Source organism: Micromys minutus, assembly GCF_963924665.1.
Source record: "Micromys minutus genome assembly, chromosome: 29".
NCBI classification, from domain to species: Eukaryota; Metazoa; Chordata; class Mammalia; order Rodentia; family Muridae; genus Micromys; species Micromys minutus.
The window spans coordinates 3,482,794-3,500,086 of NC_137964.1; the positions used below are offsets into that span (position 1 = coordinate 3,482,794).

The 17,293-nt window shown below is 43.3% G+C and overlaps 2 protein-coding genes across 2 annotated transcripts in view; one reads left to right on the plus strand and one right to left on the minus strand.

The window, feature by feature from the left end:
* Window positions 1-17,293, minus strand: part of BAIAP2L1 (BAR/IMD domain containing adaptor protein 2 like 1) — an 80,606-nt gene that overhangs the window by 17,708 nt on the left and 45,605 nt on the right. Inside the window, exon 4 of the mRNA XM_080940536.1 lies at window positions 95-156. Coding sequence (XP_080796662.1) covers window positions 95-156 — 62 coding nt within the window. The remainder of the gene's footprint in view (window positions 1-94; window positions 157-17,293) is intronic.
* Window positions 9,084-9,503, plus strand: LOC308438974 (ubiquitin-conjugating enzyme E2 N-like; the record flags this gene model as incomplete). The annotated part of the gene is made up of 1 exon (XM_080940538.1): window positions 9,084-9,503. One exon carries the CDS (start codon window positions 9,084-9,086, stop codon window positions 9,501-9,503), a length of 420 nt encoding a protein of 139 aa, XP_080796664.1.

Consider the following 17,293-nt stretch of genomic DNA (forward strand, 5'->3'; position numbering starts at 1 on the left):
TGTAGTCAATGTTTTTTTTTAAACAAATGCCATTTGTTTTTTTTTTAGATTTATTTTAAAATGCATTTTTAAAATATAGCAAGTGTCCACTTACATTTTCATCAAGAGTTTCATTGAGTTTCTTGTGGGTGCTGGAAATCTCTATGAGAACATGGCCTGTGGATAAAACCATAAGGGGAAACCACTGTGTGGTTTTGCAATAAATAGAAACAAGTAGAGGAAGCGAAGGCTCAAGGTTGCCCTCGGGGGCTTTACACCCCAAACCCCAAGACAAGTGGAGAGAAGGATGGATCCCCAGGGAAGGTGCAGAGAAGGCTGTGAACTAACTTCCTCCCCGGGTAAGAACACCTGATGAGCCACCTGAAGGCTGGTACTAAGAAAAACGATGTTCTCTGAAAGGACAGTGCTGGTACTCACTCTTACCACTGAGTCATTTCTCCAGCCCAGTGATTTAACTTTGAAATTATCTTACAAATGATTAACTCAGCCATCACAGTGACTAATTATAGGAACAGAAGATTTATTTTTTATCTAGCCCCCAGAGTAATCTGATTATCTGATAACCATAGAGAAAATAATTTTCCTTCTCTCATTTTAGTTCCTGTATTTGTTTCAGAAAATATCAGCACCAGGGGAGACCGAAGCGGAGACAGTGTTCTCTGCCCTGGATCTCCTGGGAGGAGATGGAGGCTCTGGAGAACAGAGTCTATGCCGGAGCAAGGGAGCCTCCCTCCAGTAAGCAGCAGGGTGACCTCCTGGTTTGCAAGACCAGCTCTCCTACACTTGGGGATCTGTGCTTAAGCCTCGCCACTTTCCTTTGATACAGGTGGACAAGAATGTCTCTGTCAACCTACCCACTCAGAAACCACACGGGTCTTAGGAATACGAGTAGGAAACTAGGAACTCATTTGGAATGGCTGGCTGCCACTGCCATACGAAGCTACAGTAGAATGTACCGTTGGACTGATTTATAGGTCAGTAGCTAGACCCCAAGGGATTTTGATGTCAAGCTAAACAGCTGTGGATGAGAAAGGATGAAACAGTAAGATCCTGGTAGAGTCAGTGGAAAGGGAAAATGAGTGCAGAGCCCACGGCTTCAGCTGTCAAGTGTACAAATGACTCACCCACACTTTCAAGAACATTTGCAGACATCTGCTTCTTAGACTTGCCAGGCGCCCTGCTCCTCCCTCATCTTCCATCTCAGAAATCCAGTGTGCGCCCAGACTGGGGTGCTCTATGTGTAAGAGTGAGCTCACCGGCACCCTGCCTCCTAATCCCTAACCCTAGCCAGCCAGTCATGGTGGGAAACCTCTCGCCTATGTGTCATGCCCATGATCAACAGTGCATTGGTGCCATCAAATGAGCCACCTCTCAGGAAGAACACGGACCTTCCTCAGCCATATCTGTGCTTGTCCTGTTCTGAGAAGATGACAATCTAGACAAATTGTGAAGTCACAGACACATGCTTCCCAAGTCCACTCAACAGCAGTGGGAAGACGGTCCACACACAGATCCAGCTGGCTACGTCTCTTCCACTCCATCCCTGTCTGCCTCATGTCCTTTTCTCTGGTGTAGGTTCTCTCTTGGGTCAACTTTATATGGTGCCAGAGGTTTTTCTAAAAGCAAAGAACAGGCAGCCTTCTTGTTCTCCCTACAGTGTCCCAGACAAACAGACTTGTGAATTGTAAGCTGAAGGCCTCCACAGACAACTGTTGTAACCCTGGGTATGGTGGGCACTGAAAACCACTTATAGAGACATACATAACTCGGAGAAGTCACAGGCCGTCAGGATCCAACGACACACATTGTCCCCTAAGCTTGTGAACCTAAGAAGTTCCAGTCAGACAATGTGCCAGATAGAGGAGAGCTATGGCAGAAAGGATTCAGGTTTTTTTAACCCATCATGTTCATCAGCTTCCCACCAGAATGATGCCATCTAAAATTTCCAAAGTCAATATAAAAACAAACTAGAGAAGCCTGCAACCTGGCCAAGAATCTAACTACATTACTATGTCATTTCAGATATAGAAACATTCAGAGTTACTTTTAGATCTATTTTAAAACAAAAACAATCCCTTGTTGGAGATTTTAAAAAAACAAATAAAATACACTTCAATTATTTGAAAACTAAGCACTCAGTTCTTGGCAAGTCACATTTTAGGAAAAAAAAAAACTAAAAATATTTTGGCTGAAACCATCAGAATTCTGTTGGAAAGCAAGTAGTCATATTTCTTTCTAACATGACCCTTCTTGAACTGTGTTTCCGAAAACCCGCTCAAATGTAGGCCTCAGCGCTGTGCTGTGTGCTCAGCACGTGGGTTCCCACTGTCATACATCTGTGCGGCTTCTGCCCCTGCAGACAGGGTCAATGACATGTGCATTCACAGTGGCAGGATGGGAAACCCTGACCTGGTTAGTCTTGGTCCTCACGGTCTGTGGAATTCAAAGCTGGCCTCCTTGGAACACACCTTAGTTGTGATTGTGCAACCTGCCAAGGCAAACCTTGAAACGGACACAAAACTGCCTTTAGGTCCAGGCCACAGACGTTCACTCTCGTTTGAAAACAGTCTGCTTCTGTGTTCTTTTACGCTAGCGGACGTCTTAGTGAGCAGAAAAAGACAGAGGACACTGAGGGAGGAGCTGAGAAAGCCCAACCCAGATGCACACACCACAGAAGGGAGTGCTAGCCCCGACAGGAAGCTCACCATGCAGGATGCACCAATCCTCTCCTTTCACGTTGGGAGACAACATCTCAGGAAGAAATTCACATCATTATAACCATGTGACTCAATCGAAATAAATTAGGTTAAGGGGCAGGGCAACAACAGGAAATATTTTATTAAAATTAAAAATCCTTGCAGTGTTGTAGATGGAACTACAGTGTTGTAGATGTATTCACCCATGTGGGTAAGTGCTGTACCACAGTGCTCGCTAGATCAAAGGGATTTATGTAAACATGCACACATTTCAAATTCGTGACCTCAACTAAGCCAGTGCTCACAGCAAGAGTGGCAACAGCAGCCTAACTCTAGGTTTTAGGGCTGTATTTTAAACAATACTACGTAAGGCTATCTATGCATGTCACCAGTAGGCAGTGTGTCCTTACAATGTTAATTAACAAGACAAACAATATAACTGGTATGAGATACTTTTTGTCTGAATATGGCTGTTGACACTGCAGAGGGAGCCCACAGCCTGGCCTGTTAGGCAAGTACTGTTCTAAGTTACACCCCAGCTCCACTAGAGCTTCTGACTATTGTAAAATAGGTTGTTGTCAAACTTACAGTCCTCCTCCGGCTACCTTCTGAGTGCTGGGATTACAAGCATGCACCACCACACCCAGCTGGTCTATTAATAACGTTTAGTGAGATAAGTCTTTACCAATTCACAGTAAGAATGTGGAGAGAGAGAGAGAGAGAGAGAGAGAGAGAGAGAGAGAGAGAGAGAGAGAGAGAGAGAGAGAGAGACACCAACCCCCCAGCTCTTTCCATTTATATCTGGTCACAGATAATCACAACACATTTGTTATTTCCAGAGAGTACAGAGTAATGGGTGAGTCACATGCCACTTCCTACATGTTACTACAAGTGAAATCAGATAATAAAATGACGATGTAGAAACCAACCCACTACTGGCCTGAAGACACACTGTTTGGACCGAAGTAAAAATGACCAAAAGTGTCGCTGGGAAAATGTTCAGGTTTTCCGAGTAGTTTTTTTTTTCTTTTCTTTCTTCCTTCCTTCCTACCTTTCTTTCTTTTCTTTTCTTTTTTTTTTTTTTTTTTGGAGACAGGGTTTTTCTATGTATCCCTGGCTGGCTGGGACTCAAGAGATCCACCTGCCTCTGCCTCATGAGTACTGGGAATGAAGTCCTGTGCCACCTCTGCTCGGGGTGTTTTCTGGCAGTTTTACAGGTATCACATGTGATGAGGAGAAACTACAATGGGGGCTAAAAGGAGGGCTTAGAAGGTAAACGCTCTAGCTGCCAAGCCTGGCAACTGAATTTAGTCCCTTGGATCCAGTTGGTGAAAAGAAGCAACTCCTGTAGCTTTTCCTTTGACTTTCACATGCAAAATAAATAAAGTACAATAAAAAATTAATAAGTGCAGTGAAAGCAAAAGCAAAGCCACAGATGTACTGCTGCACTAACAGGTGTGTGCTGAAGATCCACCTCGCCCACCCCTAACCACAGACTCGGGAGTACACGCAGACGATCTCCTGCCATTCAGTGGGGCTCTTAGTCCCTGGAGGCAGGCCAGTGGCTCCCTCTGATCAGTTCTTTAATCCTAGTACTTGGGAGGGAGAGGCAGGCATATCTGAGTCCAAGGACAGCCAAGGCTACACAGAAACTCTGTCTTGAAAAAACAAACAAACGAAACAATCCAGAAGAAAATAACAAAATCCCAACCAACAATTCAACCAAATGAGCAACAACAGAAATAAAAACCTTACGAATAGCAACATGTGTGCAACAGAGCTTAGAGGGTCTCATTCGTGACTTAACCAACTGAAGCGCTACAGTTCTAATTAATGTCTTGTAACATCATATAATTATCCTGCCAGTGTTCCCCCAAATAAACAAATAAATGACATGGAGTCAGCTTGTCAGACACGGGGCATTCTAACCTGAGCATCAAAACAGCGAAGGACACAATAAACTACAGATCATCATTAAAGGGTCTAGGGACCTGAGTCCCCAGCAATGCATCGTGTTGGGGGGCAATAGATGCTCCTGCTGAAAGGAAAATGTTAAGTACCAATTAGTCCGTGAGGGAGGCTGCCAGACTTGGGGAATCACCATTTTGCCACCATCATAGGAAAGACTGGTTAGAGAGAAAAAAATCATTAAATGATGTAAAGTTAGGTGAGGAACAAGCTACTGCATAGCCTGGAAGTTTCCTCTAAGATTCTTTTTAAAAAGATTTATTTATTTTAATTATATGAATACACTGTCACTGTAGCTGTCAAAGACACCAGAAGAAGACATCGGGTTTCAGATGGTGTGAGCCACCATGTGGTCGTTGGGAATTGAACTCGGGACCTCTGGAAGAGCAGTCAGTGCTCTAACCACTGAGCCATCTCTCCAGCCCCTTCAAGATTCTTGTTGACAGAAATGTTTCTAAAAATCCAAAATGAACTAGAAAGCAGACAGTGCCTTTATATCAAAGATGAGAGAAAAGTGACCAGAATGGTCACATTTGATACCTGATACAAAACGGCTTGGATAGTATTCTAGGGAGGACAAAGATCTGGCATCTAAAATACCTCAAGGTCCTGGCCCAAACCCCACCTCCACTTAGTATTTATGAAACAGGTTTACAGTACCACACTTGAACTGAGTGAAACATATTTACCTATTCCGTTTCAAATTTTTACATTGATTTTCTCAGGATGTGTGCACGTGCTCACGCACGCACGCACACACATGTGGAGGTCAGAAGATACTCAGTTGGAGTTTGTTCTCTCCTTTTAATATGTGGATTTTGGAGATTGAACTTGGGTCAGCAGTACAGGCCTTTACCTACTGGGCCATCTCAGTGACCCCTTACTTATCTATTTAGTTTTGGAGGAAGGAGAAGAGGAGGATGACGAGGACGAAGGGAAGAGGATGCAGATTATTTCGTCCCAATCCTGGGGAGTCCAGTGCTGGTTGCTGGAGGCAGTGTTAAGACGAAGAGGTGAACTGGTAGGTGAGGTGATACCTACTGTACTTAAAGTGAGATCTCTGGCAACCTCCTCCTTAGGAAGTGATCAGCATAGTCAAAGACCTGAAAGCGACCAGTTCTCTAAGTCAAACAGAAGTTTGAGCTACAGGCTGGAGAGATGGCTCAAGGGTTAATTACTGATCTTGCAGAGGACTTGAGTTCGGTTCCCACCATCCATAACTTCCTCTAACTCCAGCTCCGTGGGAATCTGAGGTCTCTGATTTCTGTGGGTACCTACACTCACATGTTCACACACCCCAAACACATACATACAATTTAAAATAATAATTTAGAAATTAATTCTAAAAGGGTGCAGTCAGAGTGGGGAGTGGTTGCTTACACCTTAATCCCAGAATTCTGGAGGCTGAGACAGGAGGATTTTTGAGTTTAGTACAAATCTGGGTTATATAATAGAATTGTGTCTCAAAAAACTGAAAAAAAAAACTATAAATAGACCTTTTTTCTTTTTCCTGGAGGTGTCTCTTTAAGACACTGGACAAATAAAACTTACTTTTTGATAGCTGGATGTTGGTAGTGTATGCCTTTAAACCCAGCACTTGGCAGAGATAGGAAGAACTCTGAGTCCAAGAGCAGCCTGGTCTCCGTAATAAGTTCTAGGACAGCCAGGACTATAAAGAGAGACCCTGTCTCAACCACAACAACAACACCCAAACAAACAAGCAAACTCAAAACAGAACAAAGGCAACTTGATTTCTGTGTAAGTCTGTAGCACCTCATTGGGAAGAAGGTGGAGGCTGAGAAGAGCAAGTATTGTGACCATCACTCCCCACAGACAGCTCAAAGCATTGCAGAGAGATGGCCCCAGCCAAGCTTCTCAGCATCTGGCACACCATATGTTCCTTAGTACAATTAAGGAGTCCCCCTTACTTCCCAGGTTTACCTTTCAGAGTTCCAAAGGTTACTTTCTATAAAGATAGAAAAAAATTCCCCTCAGGCTTCCAACAACAGAGATAGGCAGCTATTGTGAAATAAGACCAGAACCCTTGGTCTTCAAGCACAAGCTACAGCAATGAAACCTTATCTGATCCGGGAACAGCAATTAATCTCAGGTCCTCTCAAGCTTTCTCATAAAGGGCAAAGAAAGGCTAAGAAGTTCTCCCAGAGGTCAGATTCAGGGTTGTCTGAAACTTCCACAAAACAACCCGAGATTCTGCTGAAGACAAAGGAAGGAAGTTTTTCTTTCCCAAGACTTTATTGCACAAGTCATCAACAGAGAGCCAGGAACGGGCCTGGGTTACAGCTGCGGGCTCCACAGAGGAATGACAAGCAAGAAGGACAAAGCCTCCGACACAGTTATAGCTACACCCAACATTAAATATATCTCAACTCCTAGCCAGATTAAAAAAAAAATACTCCAAAAGACTATCTTCCTCTTACCTAGTATATTATATTCAATTTTCACTAACAAATTAGACACACTAAGGAAAAACAATCTGAAGAGACCAGGCAAACATCAGACCCAGACTTGGATATGGTGGAGATTTTGAAAATGCAAAACTGATAATTTAACTGGATGTAATAATGACCACCAGTAATCTTAATATTCAAGGTGATAGACAGAAGGGTTGCCAGTTTGGAGACAGCCTGACCAACAGTAATAATTCTAGACCAACCTGGGCTACACAGTAAGAGTCGGTCATAGCCCAAAACAAAAAGACTAAGAATTTGAAACATCCTAGGCAGCACCTGCCTTTAATCCAGGCACCTGGGAGGAAGATGTTCCAGGTCAGCTTGGTGTACAGACTGAGTTCCAGGACAGCCAGGATACAAAGAGAAACTTTGTCTCAAAACAAAACCAAACAAAACCCCCCAAAGAAACCGAGCTATGATTAATACGCAAGAATCCTCCAGGGAAAACGAGGAACATGTAAGGACAGATGAGCAGTGTACTCAGACTCAACTCAAATGAACAATCAAAGACAATGATAGAAACAGATGCAAACTGCCTCTGACCCTCTGGCTCTTCCAGAGACTAGATGTAGCCAAGGAAAGATGTTACTACAAACCTCAGAAACTGACATACAAAGAAAACAAAGAAAAAAGAAACAAAATATCCAAGAACTGTGAGCAACATCCCTAAAGGGAAAACCAGGGCGAGAAAGGTGTGATAGTGTTTGAGATTATTTCCAAACCTGGCAGATTTGGAAGCAATGGCAGATATTCACTCACAGACCCAGGAAGCTCAGAGAGCCCAGAATAGACACTGAAATACTGATACTTCAGTGTATCATACACAAACTGCAAAATACCAAAGATGTCATTCTTGAAGAAGCCATAGGGTGGGAACCGCCCAGGTTGGAGAGGAACTAGATAAGAATTACATCAGACTTCCTCTCATAAACCACGGAAGGGAGTGTAAAGTGGGACATGGTGGTGCAAGTGCGAAATCTCAACGTAGAGGTAAGAGGACTGCATATTCTGTATATCTTAAGCTATGCAGTACAACCTGTTCTTCACACCACCAAAGGGGGGGGGGGAAGACCAGCAAAGCATCATGGTAGTGCATAACTCTGCAGCGGTAATCCGAACTCAGAATACTTGAAGTAAGACTGCCAGCAAAGCTAGCTGGGCTATGAAGTAAAATGGCAGGTCAGCTAAGGCTTTGCAAACTATAAAATACCCAAGACAGTAAAAGAAGAGTTCCAAGACTTGCCAACCTAATGTATTTATCTGGTAAAACTATCCTCTAAATATACAGGAAACATACACACACGGAGAAGGAAGAGAAAGACCATGAGTATGTTTGTGTGTGTGTGTGTCTGTGTGAGTGAGTGAGTGAGTGAGTGAGTGAGTGAGTGAGAGAGAGAGAGAGAGAGAGAGAGAGAGAGAGTTGCCCTGGCTGGCCTAGAACTTCATATAGAGACCAGGCTAACCTTAAACCAAGAGCTGCACCTGCCTCTGAGTGCTGGGTTAACCATGCCCCACTGAGTTTTTTTCAGACAACATCTGTCACCAGTAGGCTTCTGCAGCAGAAAATGTTAAAAGAGGTTTTTCAGAGACACATTTTATGTCAGAAACTCAGAGCTGCATAAAACAGAACAAAAAACCCACACTTAGTGAATGGAGAACATTCAAGGAATAAAGGTAATAAAATGTTTCTTCTGCTTTCTTTTTAAAAAAATTTTTTGAGACAGGGTGTCAGTCTTTAGTCCAGCCTGTCCTCGAATCCATACCTTCCTATCTTAGCCCGGGTTACACAAATGTCTGGGGATATGGCTCAGTTGGCAGTTGGTAGGTAGAGCACTTGCTTAACAAAGAAGCCTTGTACTTGGGCTACAGTTCCACATAAAACCCTGTCTCAGTATGAGTCAAGTGGAGCTGGAGACAAGAGAAGAGGCTGAGCTTGGGCTCCAACAAGATGGCTGGGCTGCCCCACAGGATCAAGGAAGCCCAGCATTTGCTGGCAGAACCCGTTCCTGGCATTAAAGCAGAACCAGATGAGAGCAACGCCTGCTATTTTCATGTGGTCATTGCTGGCCCCCAGGATTCCCCCTTTGAGGGAGGGACTTTTAAACTTGAACTGTTTCTTCCAGAAGAATACCCAAAGGCACCTAAAGTATGTCTCATGACCAAACCTCATCATCCTAATGTAGACGAGTTGGGAAGACTATGTTTAGATATTTTGAAAGATAAGTGGTCCCCAGCACTGCAGATCTGCACAGTTCTGCCATCCATCCAGGCTTTGTTAAGTGCTCCTAATCCGGATGTTCCATTAGCAAATGATGTAGCCGAGCAGTGGAAGAGCAACGAAGCCCAAGCCATAGAAACACCGGCCTAGGCTCTACGCCACGAACAATATTTAAGTCGATCAGATCATCAAGTGTGCGCCGCTTCTGTTCTGCCAAGACGTCTTCCTTTTCTGTTTGCATTTAATGGACACAGTCTTAGAGACATTACAGAACGAAAGCCCAGGCATCTTCATCTTTGGTGACCCCATGCACATCAGCAAATCTGTCAGAAGCACAAGCAGAGGCTAGAAGTATCTCCTGGGTTTTTGAGAGATGCTGAGAAGCAGAGCTCTCTGCGCTGACCCCTCCCACCATGGGTTAAGTACAAGGCACTGTGATGAAGGTAGTTATCAGGGTTAGCTGCCAGGGGTATGGGTCTTTTCATTTATTTCATTTTTTAGGGGTTTTAATTTAATTTTATGGTCTCATTCCTCCCCCTTAAGGGATCTAACTGCAGTGGTTAAATGCAGCTACCCAGCTTTTTAGAATATGCTCTCTAGCCAAGTCTAACTTTAGATGCTGTAGATGGACAAGCTTGATTGTCTGAACCAGAATGGACACGTGAAACAAACATCACAGCCCTCGCTAATAACACTGTGATTTTCTGTCAAGTGGAGATTCTCTGTCCCCCACCCCCACCCCAAAAGATGAAGGAAAAGCTTTGACCGTTTTGTATGGCTTGTCTGGAAACTTCAGTAAATCTTAGTTTTCAGTAAAATATTTTTTTTTGTTATTCTAAAAAAACAAAACCAAAGCTAAAACCCTGTCTCAGATTAACCTCCCCCCAACAATCCCTAGTTCAGTGAGCAGTGACTGCACAGTGGTGACAGAAACAGTGGCTGAGTGGCTCAACTGTGGTCAATGAAACTCTAGCAACAGTGCCTCCCAGTTGGAAAGGAGAAGCTGCTAAGTCCGGTTACTGGACAGAAATGGTCTCTGTTTTCTGTCGGTTTGTTTGTTCTGTGTTTCTCTGTATAACAGCCACCATCCTGGGTGTCTTGGAACTTGCTTTGAAGACCAGGTTGGCCTTGCATTAACAGAGCTCTGCCCGACTCTGTCTCCCAAGTGCTGGGAGCGAAGGTGTGTGTCATCACACAGGGCTGTCTCGTTTTTTAACTGTGTGAAAGAACTGTGCTACGTGTTTCAACAGAAACTGTACTTTGAGTTTTTACTTTTGGTCTTTTGCTGGGCTAGTGGTATATGGCACAATACTTCCTTGTGATATGGGGCAACGGTGGAAGGTCAGGATTGAATCAGTTACTCGTGGCAAAAGGAAACACCTGGATATGGATAACCCTAAATGCCCATTGTTCCGTGAAGGGAAGTGGACCACAAAACCTAACTATTCCATGATCCCAACTGCATGACACTCTAGGAGAGAAAGAACATCAGTGCCGGGGGCTTGTGGGTAGTGACAGAAAGGCATCACATACTTGCCAGATTAACAGAATGCAGCAGGAACCAGTCTCCATTAGACTGGGGTCTTTACTGAATGATAGGTTTCCAGTACTGTTACCAGTTACCCTCACCCATCTCACAAAGCAGGGTACTGGAAATGAGGAGCCTGGGTGGAGGGAAAGAGGGTATACAATTCAAAATCCCCTCACTCTGTAAGGCTGAAGCACTGAAAAACAGGCGGAAAGGGAAAGAAGGCAGAGTGTTAACAAATGTTACTGTATTTGTGTTTGATCCCCAAGAACCCACATAAGGGTGGATGGAGAGGTGTTTTAAGATAAACTCTCAGTGAGGTGTGGAACCCAGCAACACAGCACCAGGTCTGTGGGGGGGGGGGGATATTAGGGATCTAGTGGTGTACCTCTTTGACAAAAATCAAGAGCCAGTTTTAAACCAGGTGACATTTCTGTCACTGGTCTGAGAAACTGATTCTGAAAGCAAACTGAATGTCATTTCCCACCTGACTCTTGACTGACAATTAAGCCAATTAGCCTACCTGCTGTCACAATTACAGCAAACTCAACACAGGACCTGTGATAATACTTAAAGGTAAGTTTCTTATTTAAAGTGTTTTTATTTGATGTATGATGTGTCTATATATGTGTTCATGTGAATGCAAGCATGTACACGTGGAGATCAGAGACAGCCTCAGGTATCGAATCTGCTCTCTCCACGTTCTGCACATGTCAGACTAGCTGGCACCGGGGCTTCCAGAGCTTGCTTCTGCCCCTATCCGGCACTCCAGATCCAGCATACGTGGTTCTGGGGATCCAAACTCAAATCCACAGAACCACCTTGCCAGATGAATACCTCTAGTTGAATTTTAATGGACTGTTTTTTTATTTGAGCTAAAGCTGTAGTTTTCTGTTACTGTATGTGCATAGTATGAAGGTATGCATGCCATGAATGGAGGTCAGAGGACAACTTGGAGTCAATTCTCTCTATCCACTTTTATGTGGGTTCTTGGGGGAATCAAACTCAAGCCACTGCCTTTACCCACTGAGCCATCTTGCTGGCCCAAAAGAACGCTTTAATTTATTCAAATGTATCTATCAACTGTATATCACATAAAAGAAACATCAATTTTGTTCTCATATAGAAATGATAATTGTTTTCTTTACATTCTAAAGTAAAATATAGCATTAAAAGATTAGCGTGTTCTACAAATAACTTCAAGTGAGGTGAAATGAGCTTTGATGATTCATTTTTCTTATTTACTGAAATACATCTACCGTGATGCTGACAATGAAAACAGGCGTGCCACAGCCATCAATCATGAATGAGGTGACAGTGGCTCATTTCTGAATGTGCAGACGATTAACTGTAGTTCATTCAAGACTTAATGGTACATCTGGAATTGTACACACTTCTGTTTTTGTTTTTAATTTTATGTGTTAGTGTGTGCGTGAACTGTGTCGGTTAGACAGTGGCTGGTGGCATCAGATCCTCTTGAGCAGGAATTACAGATGGACAATATAGATGCTTAGAACAGCACTTGGGTCCTTTGGAGGGGTAGCAAGAACTGCTAACTGCTTAGTCATCTCTCCAGCACCTGAGGATTTATCGAGCTTTTGAGAAGGAATCTACTGAGAATGAGACCAGTGTCTGACCCTGCGCTGTGATACTGACTTCTAAGTGTCCTTGATTCAACTATGAGTCAAGAGTTCATGGGGAAAGGGTCAGGTTTGCTTTGCTGGGTACCAGTGATTGTTCATGCTCTGGGTGTCTGGAAGAACATTTCCAGAGTATTAAATCAGGAAGCCTTTGACTTAATCGAAGATTAATCCCTCAATGGAAGCACTCCAGGACGGCACTGGGAGATAGGAAAGTAAGAAGTGGGCCCAGGGGCCTGCAAGTCGGTCTTGCACCTGCGACTGTGTCTGAGGAGTATATCCCGGCCTGTTTTCTCTATTCTTTTTTCTGCTTCTGGGTTGCCATGGTGTGCCTACTCTGCTTTTTTACACCTTCTCCTTCATGACTATCACTCCAGCACTCCTGACAATATGAGCCCAAGTCAGTAATCCTTCCTTTTGCACTGCCTTAGGAATCTATCAGTATGCCGTGCAAGTAACCAATGCTGCACACAAGGCTGAAGTGATGCTCAGGATGTGGGAGGCAAAAGTCCCGTCAATACCAGAACATTCTGGATTGGTGAGATCATGAGATGGCTCAGTGGGTACAGGCACTTGCCACCAAGCACGGTGATGTAAAAACTCACATATTAGAACAGAACCACTGATTTCCACATGCATGCCATGGCACACTCATATATGCATGTACAGAGACATGTACAAAGACATAATATAATAAAAATATAAAAGCACTAGAAGAAAATTTGAATTCTTGTCTAAAAATAGAAAATACCATAGAGGCACACACAGCCTAAGGATCGGGCTGGTCCTTGAAGCTATTTCATCGAGTGAATGGACTACACAGGAGATAAAGCTGAGATGGCAGAATTTCCTCTCTAAGGCTCCGCTGGAAGCCAGTCAGGGTCCTGGCTCACAGACACACACAGAAGCCCTGAACCAGGTAGAGCAGGGTTCATGATGGCTGTCTGCTCTGCAGTCTCACTAGAGAGAGGTCTTTCAGAGAGGACCGGACTCCTGGGCTTGGCTGAGAGGTATACATAGCTTGGCTTTTTGGAATATCCAATAATTAATTTTCCTTTGCTCAGCTTTCTCTGAAAGCCAAAACCAAAGAAGTCCCAAACTTCCTTAGCACCACCGTTGTTTTCTTCCTCTCCAGCACCCAGCTCCAGGAGAGGAAAATGCACAGAGAAATATAGACAGCCATGTAGCTCAGTAGCAGAGCATTTGCTCAGCGTGCATGAGGCCTTCTGTTTAATCCCTGGGAATGGCCAAAGAATGAACAAGTAACAACAACTCATTTTCACTCCAAGCACCAGTGTGAGGCCCTGAGTTCGAGCACCAGCATCAAAAAATTTATTAATGAGAAGTTTAAAATTAAGTTCTAGAAACGTCAAAGTGGATCTTTCTCCCATTGAAGAAGTGTGCTCAAGTGATAGAACTACATGCCTAGCATGTGCTCAGGTCCCCAGAATTACACAGGGCACAGGGGCACACACTTGTAATCCAAGCACTTGGGAGGTGGAATCAGGAGAATCAGAAATTCAAGGTCATCCTTGGCTACACAGCAAGTTTGAGGACAGCCTAAATACATAAGACGTAATCTCAAAAAGAAGGATGGGCAACTGGCCAAAATAATTTACACCCAAGGGTTTAATTATGTAAAAATAGACAATTTAAGATAATAAAGAGAAAAATGAAATTTGATATTTATTAGGTTCATTTTTCAGTCAAGATAAGTTTTTTTTTTAGAATGTAAGTTTTAATTTTCATTACAAAATCAAAGTATATCATTTTCAACATCTCAGAGGACTTGTAAATTATACAGCATTAATATGAATGGGAAATTAAGCTGGATTGAGTACAGAATAAAAGAAATAAAATTAAAATATTTAATTAGATGACAGTAAAACTTCAAAAGAAGAGACACATGATGGTTCAGGCTGAACTGGGGAGACTGTGAGGTAGGAGGGTTCTGAGTTTGAGGTACTCTGAGCTAGAGAAGTGCTGGGGAGAGAGCTCAGTTGATGCTTGGCATGTGTGAGGTCCTAAATCAAACCTCTAGCAGCACAGAAACCAATCTTTGCATTGGAAGTTGAGGCAGGAGGATCAGGAGCTCCAGGTCTTCCTCAGATATGTAGTAAGTCTGAGGCCAGCCTGGGCTACATAGAAGACTGGCTCAAATAACCTAGCCAGAGGCTGAGAATGTAGTTCGCTTGGTAGAGTATTTACCTAGCATATATAAGGTTCCAGGTTCCACTGCTAGCACTGCATTAGCTAGGAATGGTATGTACTAGTAATTGCAGCTTTCAGGAGGTACAAGACAGAGGATCAGAAGTTCAAAGTTACCCTCAGCTACATAGAGAGTTTGAGATCATTCTGGACTACCCGGGATCCTATTCATCCATCCATCCACCCATCCATCTACCTGGGTTTGTTGTTGTTGTTGCTTGTTTTAGTTTTTTAAGGCAGGTTTGTTTTTTCCCCCAGGTAGCCCTGGCTGTCCTTGGACTCATTCTGTAGACCAGACTGGCTTTGAACTCAGAGATCCACCTGCCTCTGCCTCCCAAGTGCTGGGATTAAAGGCATGCACCATCACCATACCCAGTACACATGTGAACACATGTGCACATGTATGTGTTTTTTAAAAAGACAATCAAAAACAACAGAGTAGAGTGAGAACAGAGGTGAAAAATCAGGAGAGAAAATGAATGAACGAATGCATGAATAAATGATAGTGTGCCTTAAACCCCATCAGGACTGAGGCGGAAGCTGTGTCTGAGTGACTCATCAGCCCTGGGGCCCTGCAGAGTCATAGGATGGACTGCTGGCCTCTGAAGTGCAGGTCATGGTTGTAAATGCCTGTCATTCAAGGTGCCTCCTTGCTCATCTGGTAATTAGTACTGTATCTCTGAACCCATGCTCCTAAAGTATGAGTCAGCTTCTAATAATTCCCAACCCTTTAGTGCCAATAATGCTAATTCCTCGATCTGAAATGACACACACCAATACACCAAGAAACAAGGGTCCATTTTTCTTTTGCACATCATTGCCTGTGATCCTCCCCACATGCTCCAAAGCCCAGGTAAGTGAAGACAGCCTCAGTTCCTAAGAGAAAGCACAGGTTCTTCAACCTCCCGTGTAGCCATCCTCAGACTTGCAGCTTCTCTGCCATCCTCTTGTAGGTGAGATTTTTTCCCATGAATTTTGTAGCTCTTACTACCCCTTTGCTCAGTGCCAATCCCAAATCAGACTGTGTATATCTCCAGTTTCATAGTCTCTTTACTGTGTTATGGGTGAAGACCGGGTCTGCTGTAAAAGATGGTCATGGTTTCAAAGAGCACTGACTCCTGGATGAGAACAAAACCCCATGTGAGCTCACTGCAGCAACGGGCTCAGCTGGGACAGTAAGACTGGCTCATGCTGCTACCTCTCTGTCCCATCCTCCTGGTACCTCCTGCTGACAGCTCTTACACACACTCTTTTACACACACACACACACATTTGTGGGCAGGGAATGTGCATGTGAGTACAGGTGCTTGTGGAAGTTAGAGATCTCAGCTCCCCCTGGAGCTGGAGTTCTAGGCAGTTGTGAGTTCACCATTATGAGTTCGAGAAACTAAACTTGGGTCCTCTCCAGGAGCCACAAGTGTTCTCCAGCCCAACTTATTTTTTGTTGTTGCTGTCAGTAAAGTGGCCCTAAGTGTTAATAGTAACATTTAGTATATATATTCACAATGCTGTGTAACCCATACCACTGTCTTTTTTAAACACAAAATCTTTTTTTTTAAACCACACTAAAACAGTCACTCACTAGCAACCAATCCTCATTTGGTCTCCTTTAAACTTCCAAGTTTGCTTTGTGTTTATTAAAGTCTTTGAATGTGTCAGTAAATGGAATCATGCGACATCGGGCCCTTTTATTTAGCTCCTTTGACTCGCCATGTTTTAGAGGCTCAGCTGTGTAGCAGCATGCATCAGCACTCCTTTTTCTCATGGCTGAATGACACTTCATTATAGGGACAGATCATAAACTGACTTTCTAATTATAAGCTATAATTAATGCTCGAGTTTAAGAGTATGTGATGTCACAAGAGAATTTAAGGAACCGAGGGTGTTTCCTGACATATCTGTTCCATGCTACACCCCTACCAACAATATATGAAGCCTTCAGCTTTTCTGCATTTTATTTTCTTGAGAGAAGGTCTTCCTGGCTGACATAGATCTCACTGTGTAGACCAGGCTGGTCTCAAACTCAGAGATTAGCCTGCCTCTGCCTTCCAAGTCCTGCAATTAAAGACATGTATCACCATACTTAGCTTGCTACATTTTTGCTACTATTGTTATTGACTGTTTTAAAAAATAATTTTAGGGGCTAGAGAGATGACCCAGCCGTTAAAGAATATTGGCTACTCTTCCAGAGGTCTTGAGTTCAATTCCCAGCAACCACATGGTAGCTTACAACTACCTAAAAATGGGACACTACTATGCAGACAGGCCAATCAGATACATGAATTTGCGTAAATAAATAAACCTTACATTTTAAAATCATATTTTATGTATGCATATATATATATATATATATATATATATATATATATATATATATATATATATAGACACACACACACACAAATATGGCGCACATGTATAGGTCATAGGACAGCTTGTAAAAGTCAGTTCTCTCCTTCCACCATATTGGTCCTTAGGATCTAACTCAGGTTATCTGGCTGGCGACAAGTACTTTATCCACTGAACCATCTTGCTGGGTCTTCGCTGCCTTTTTAGTTGCAGCT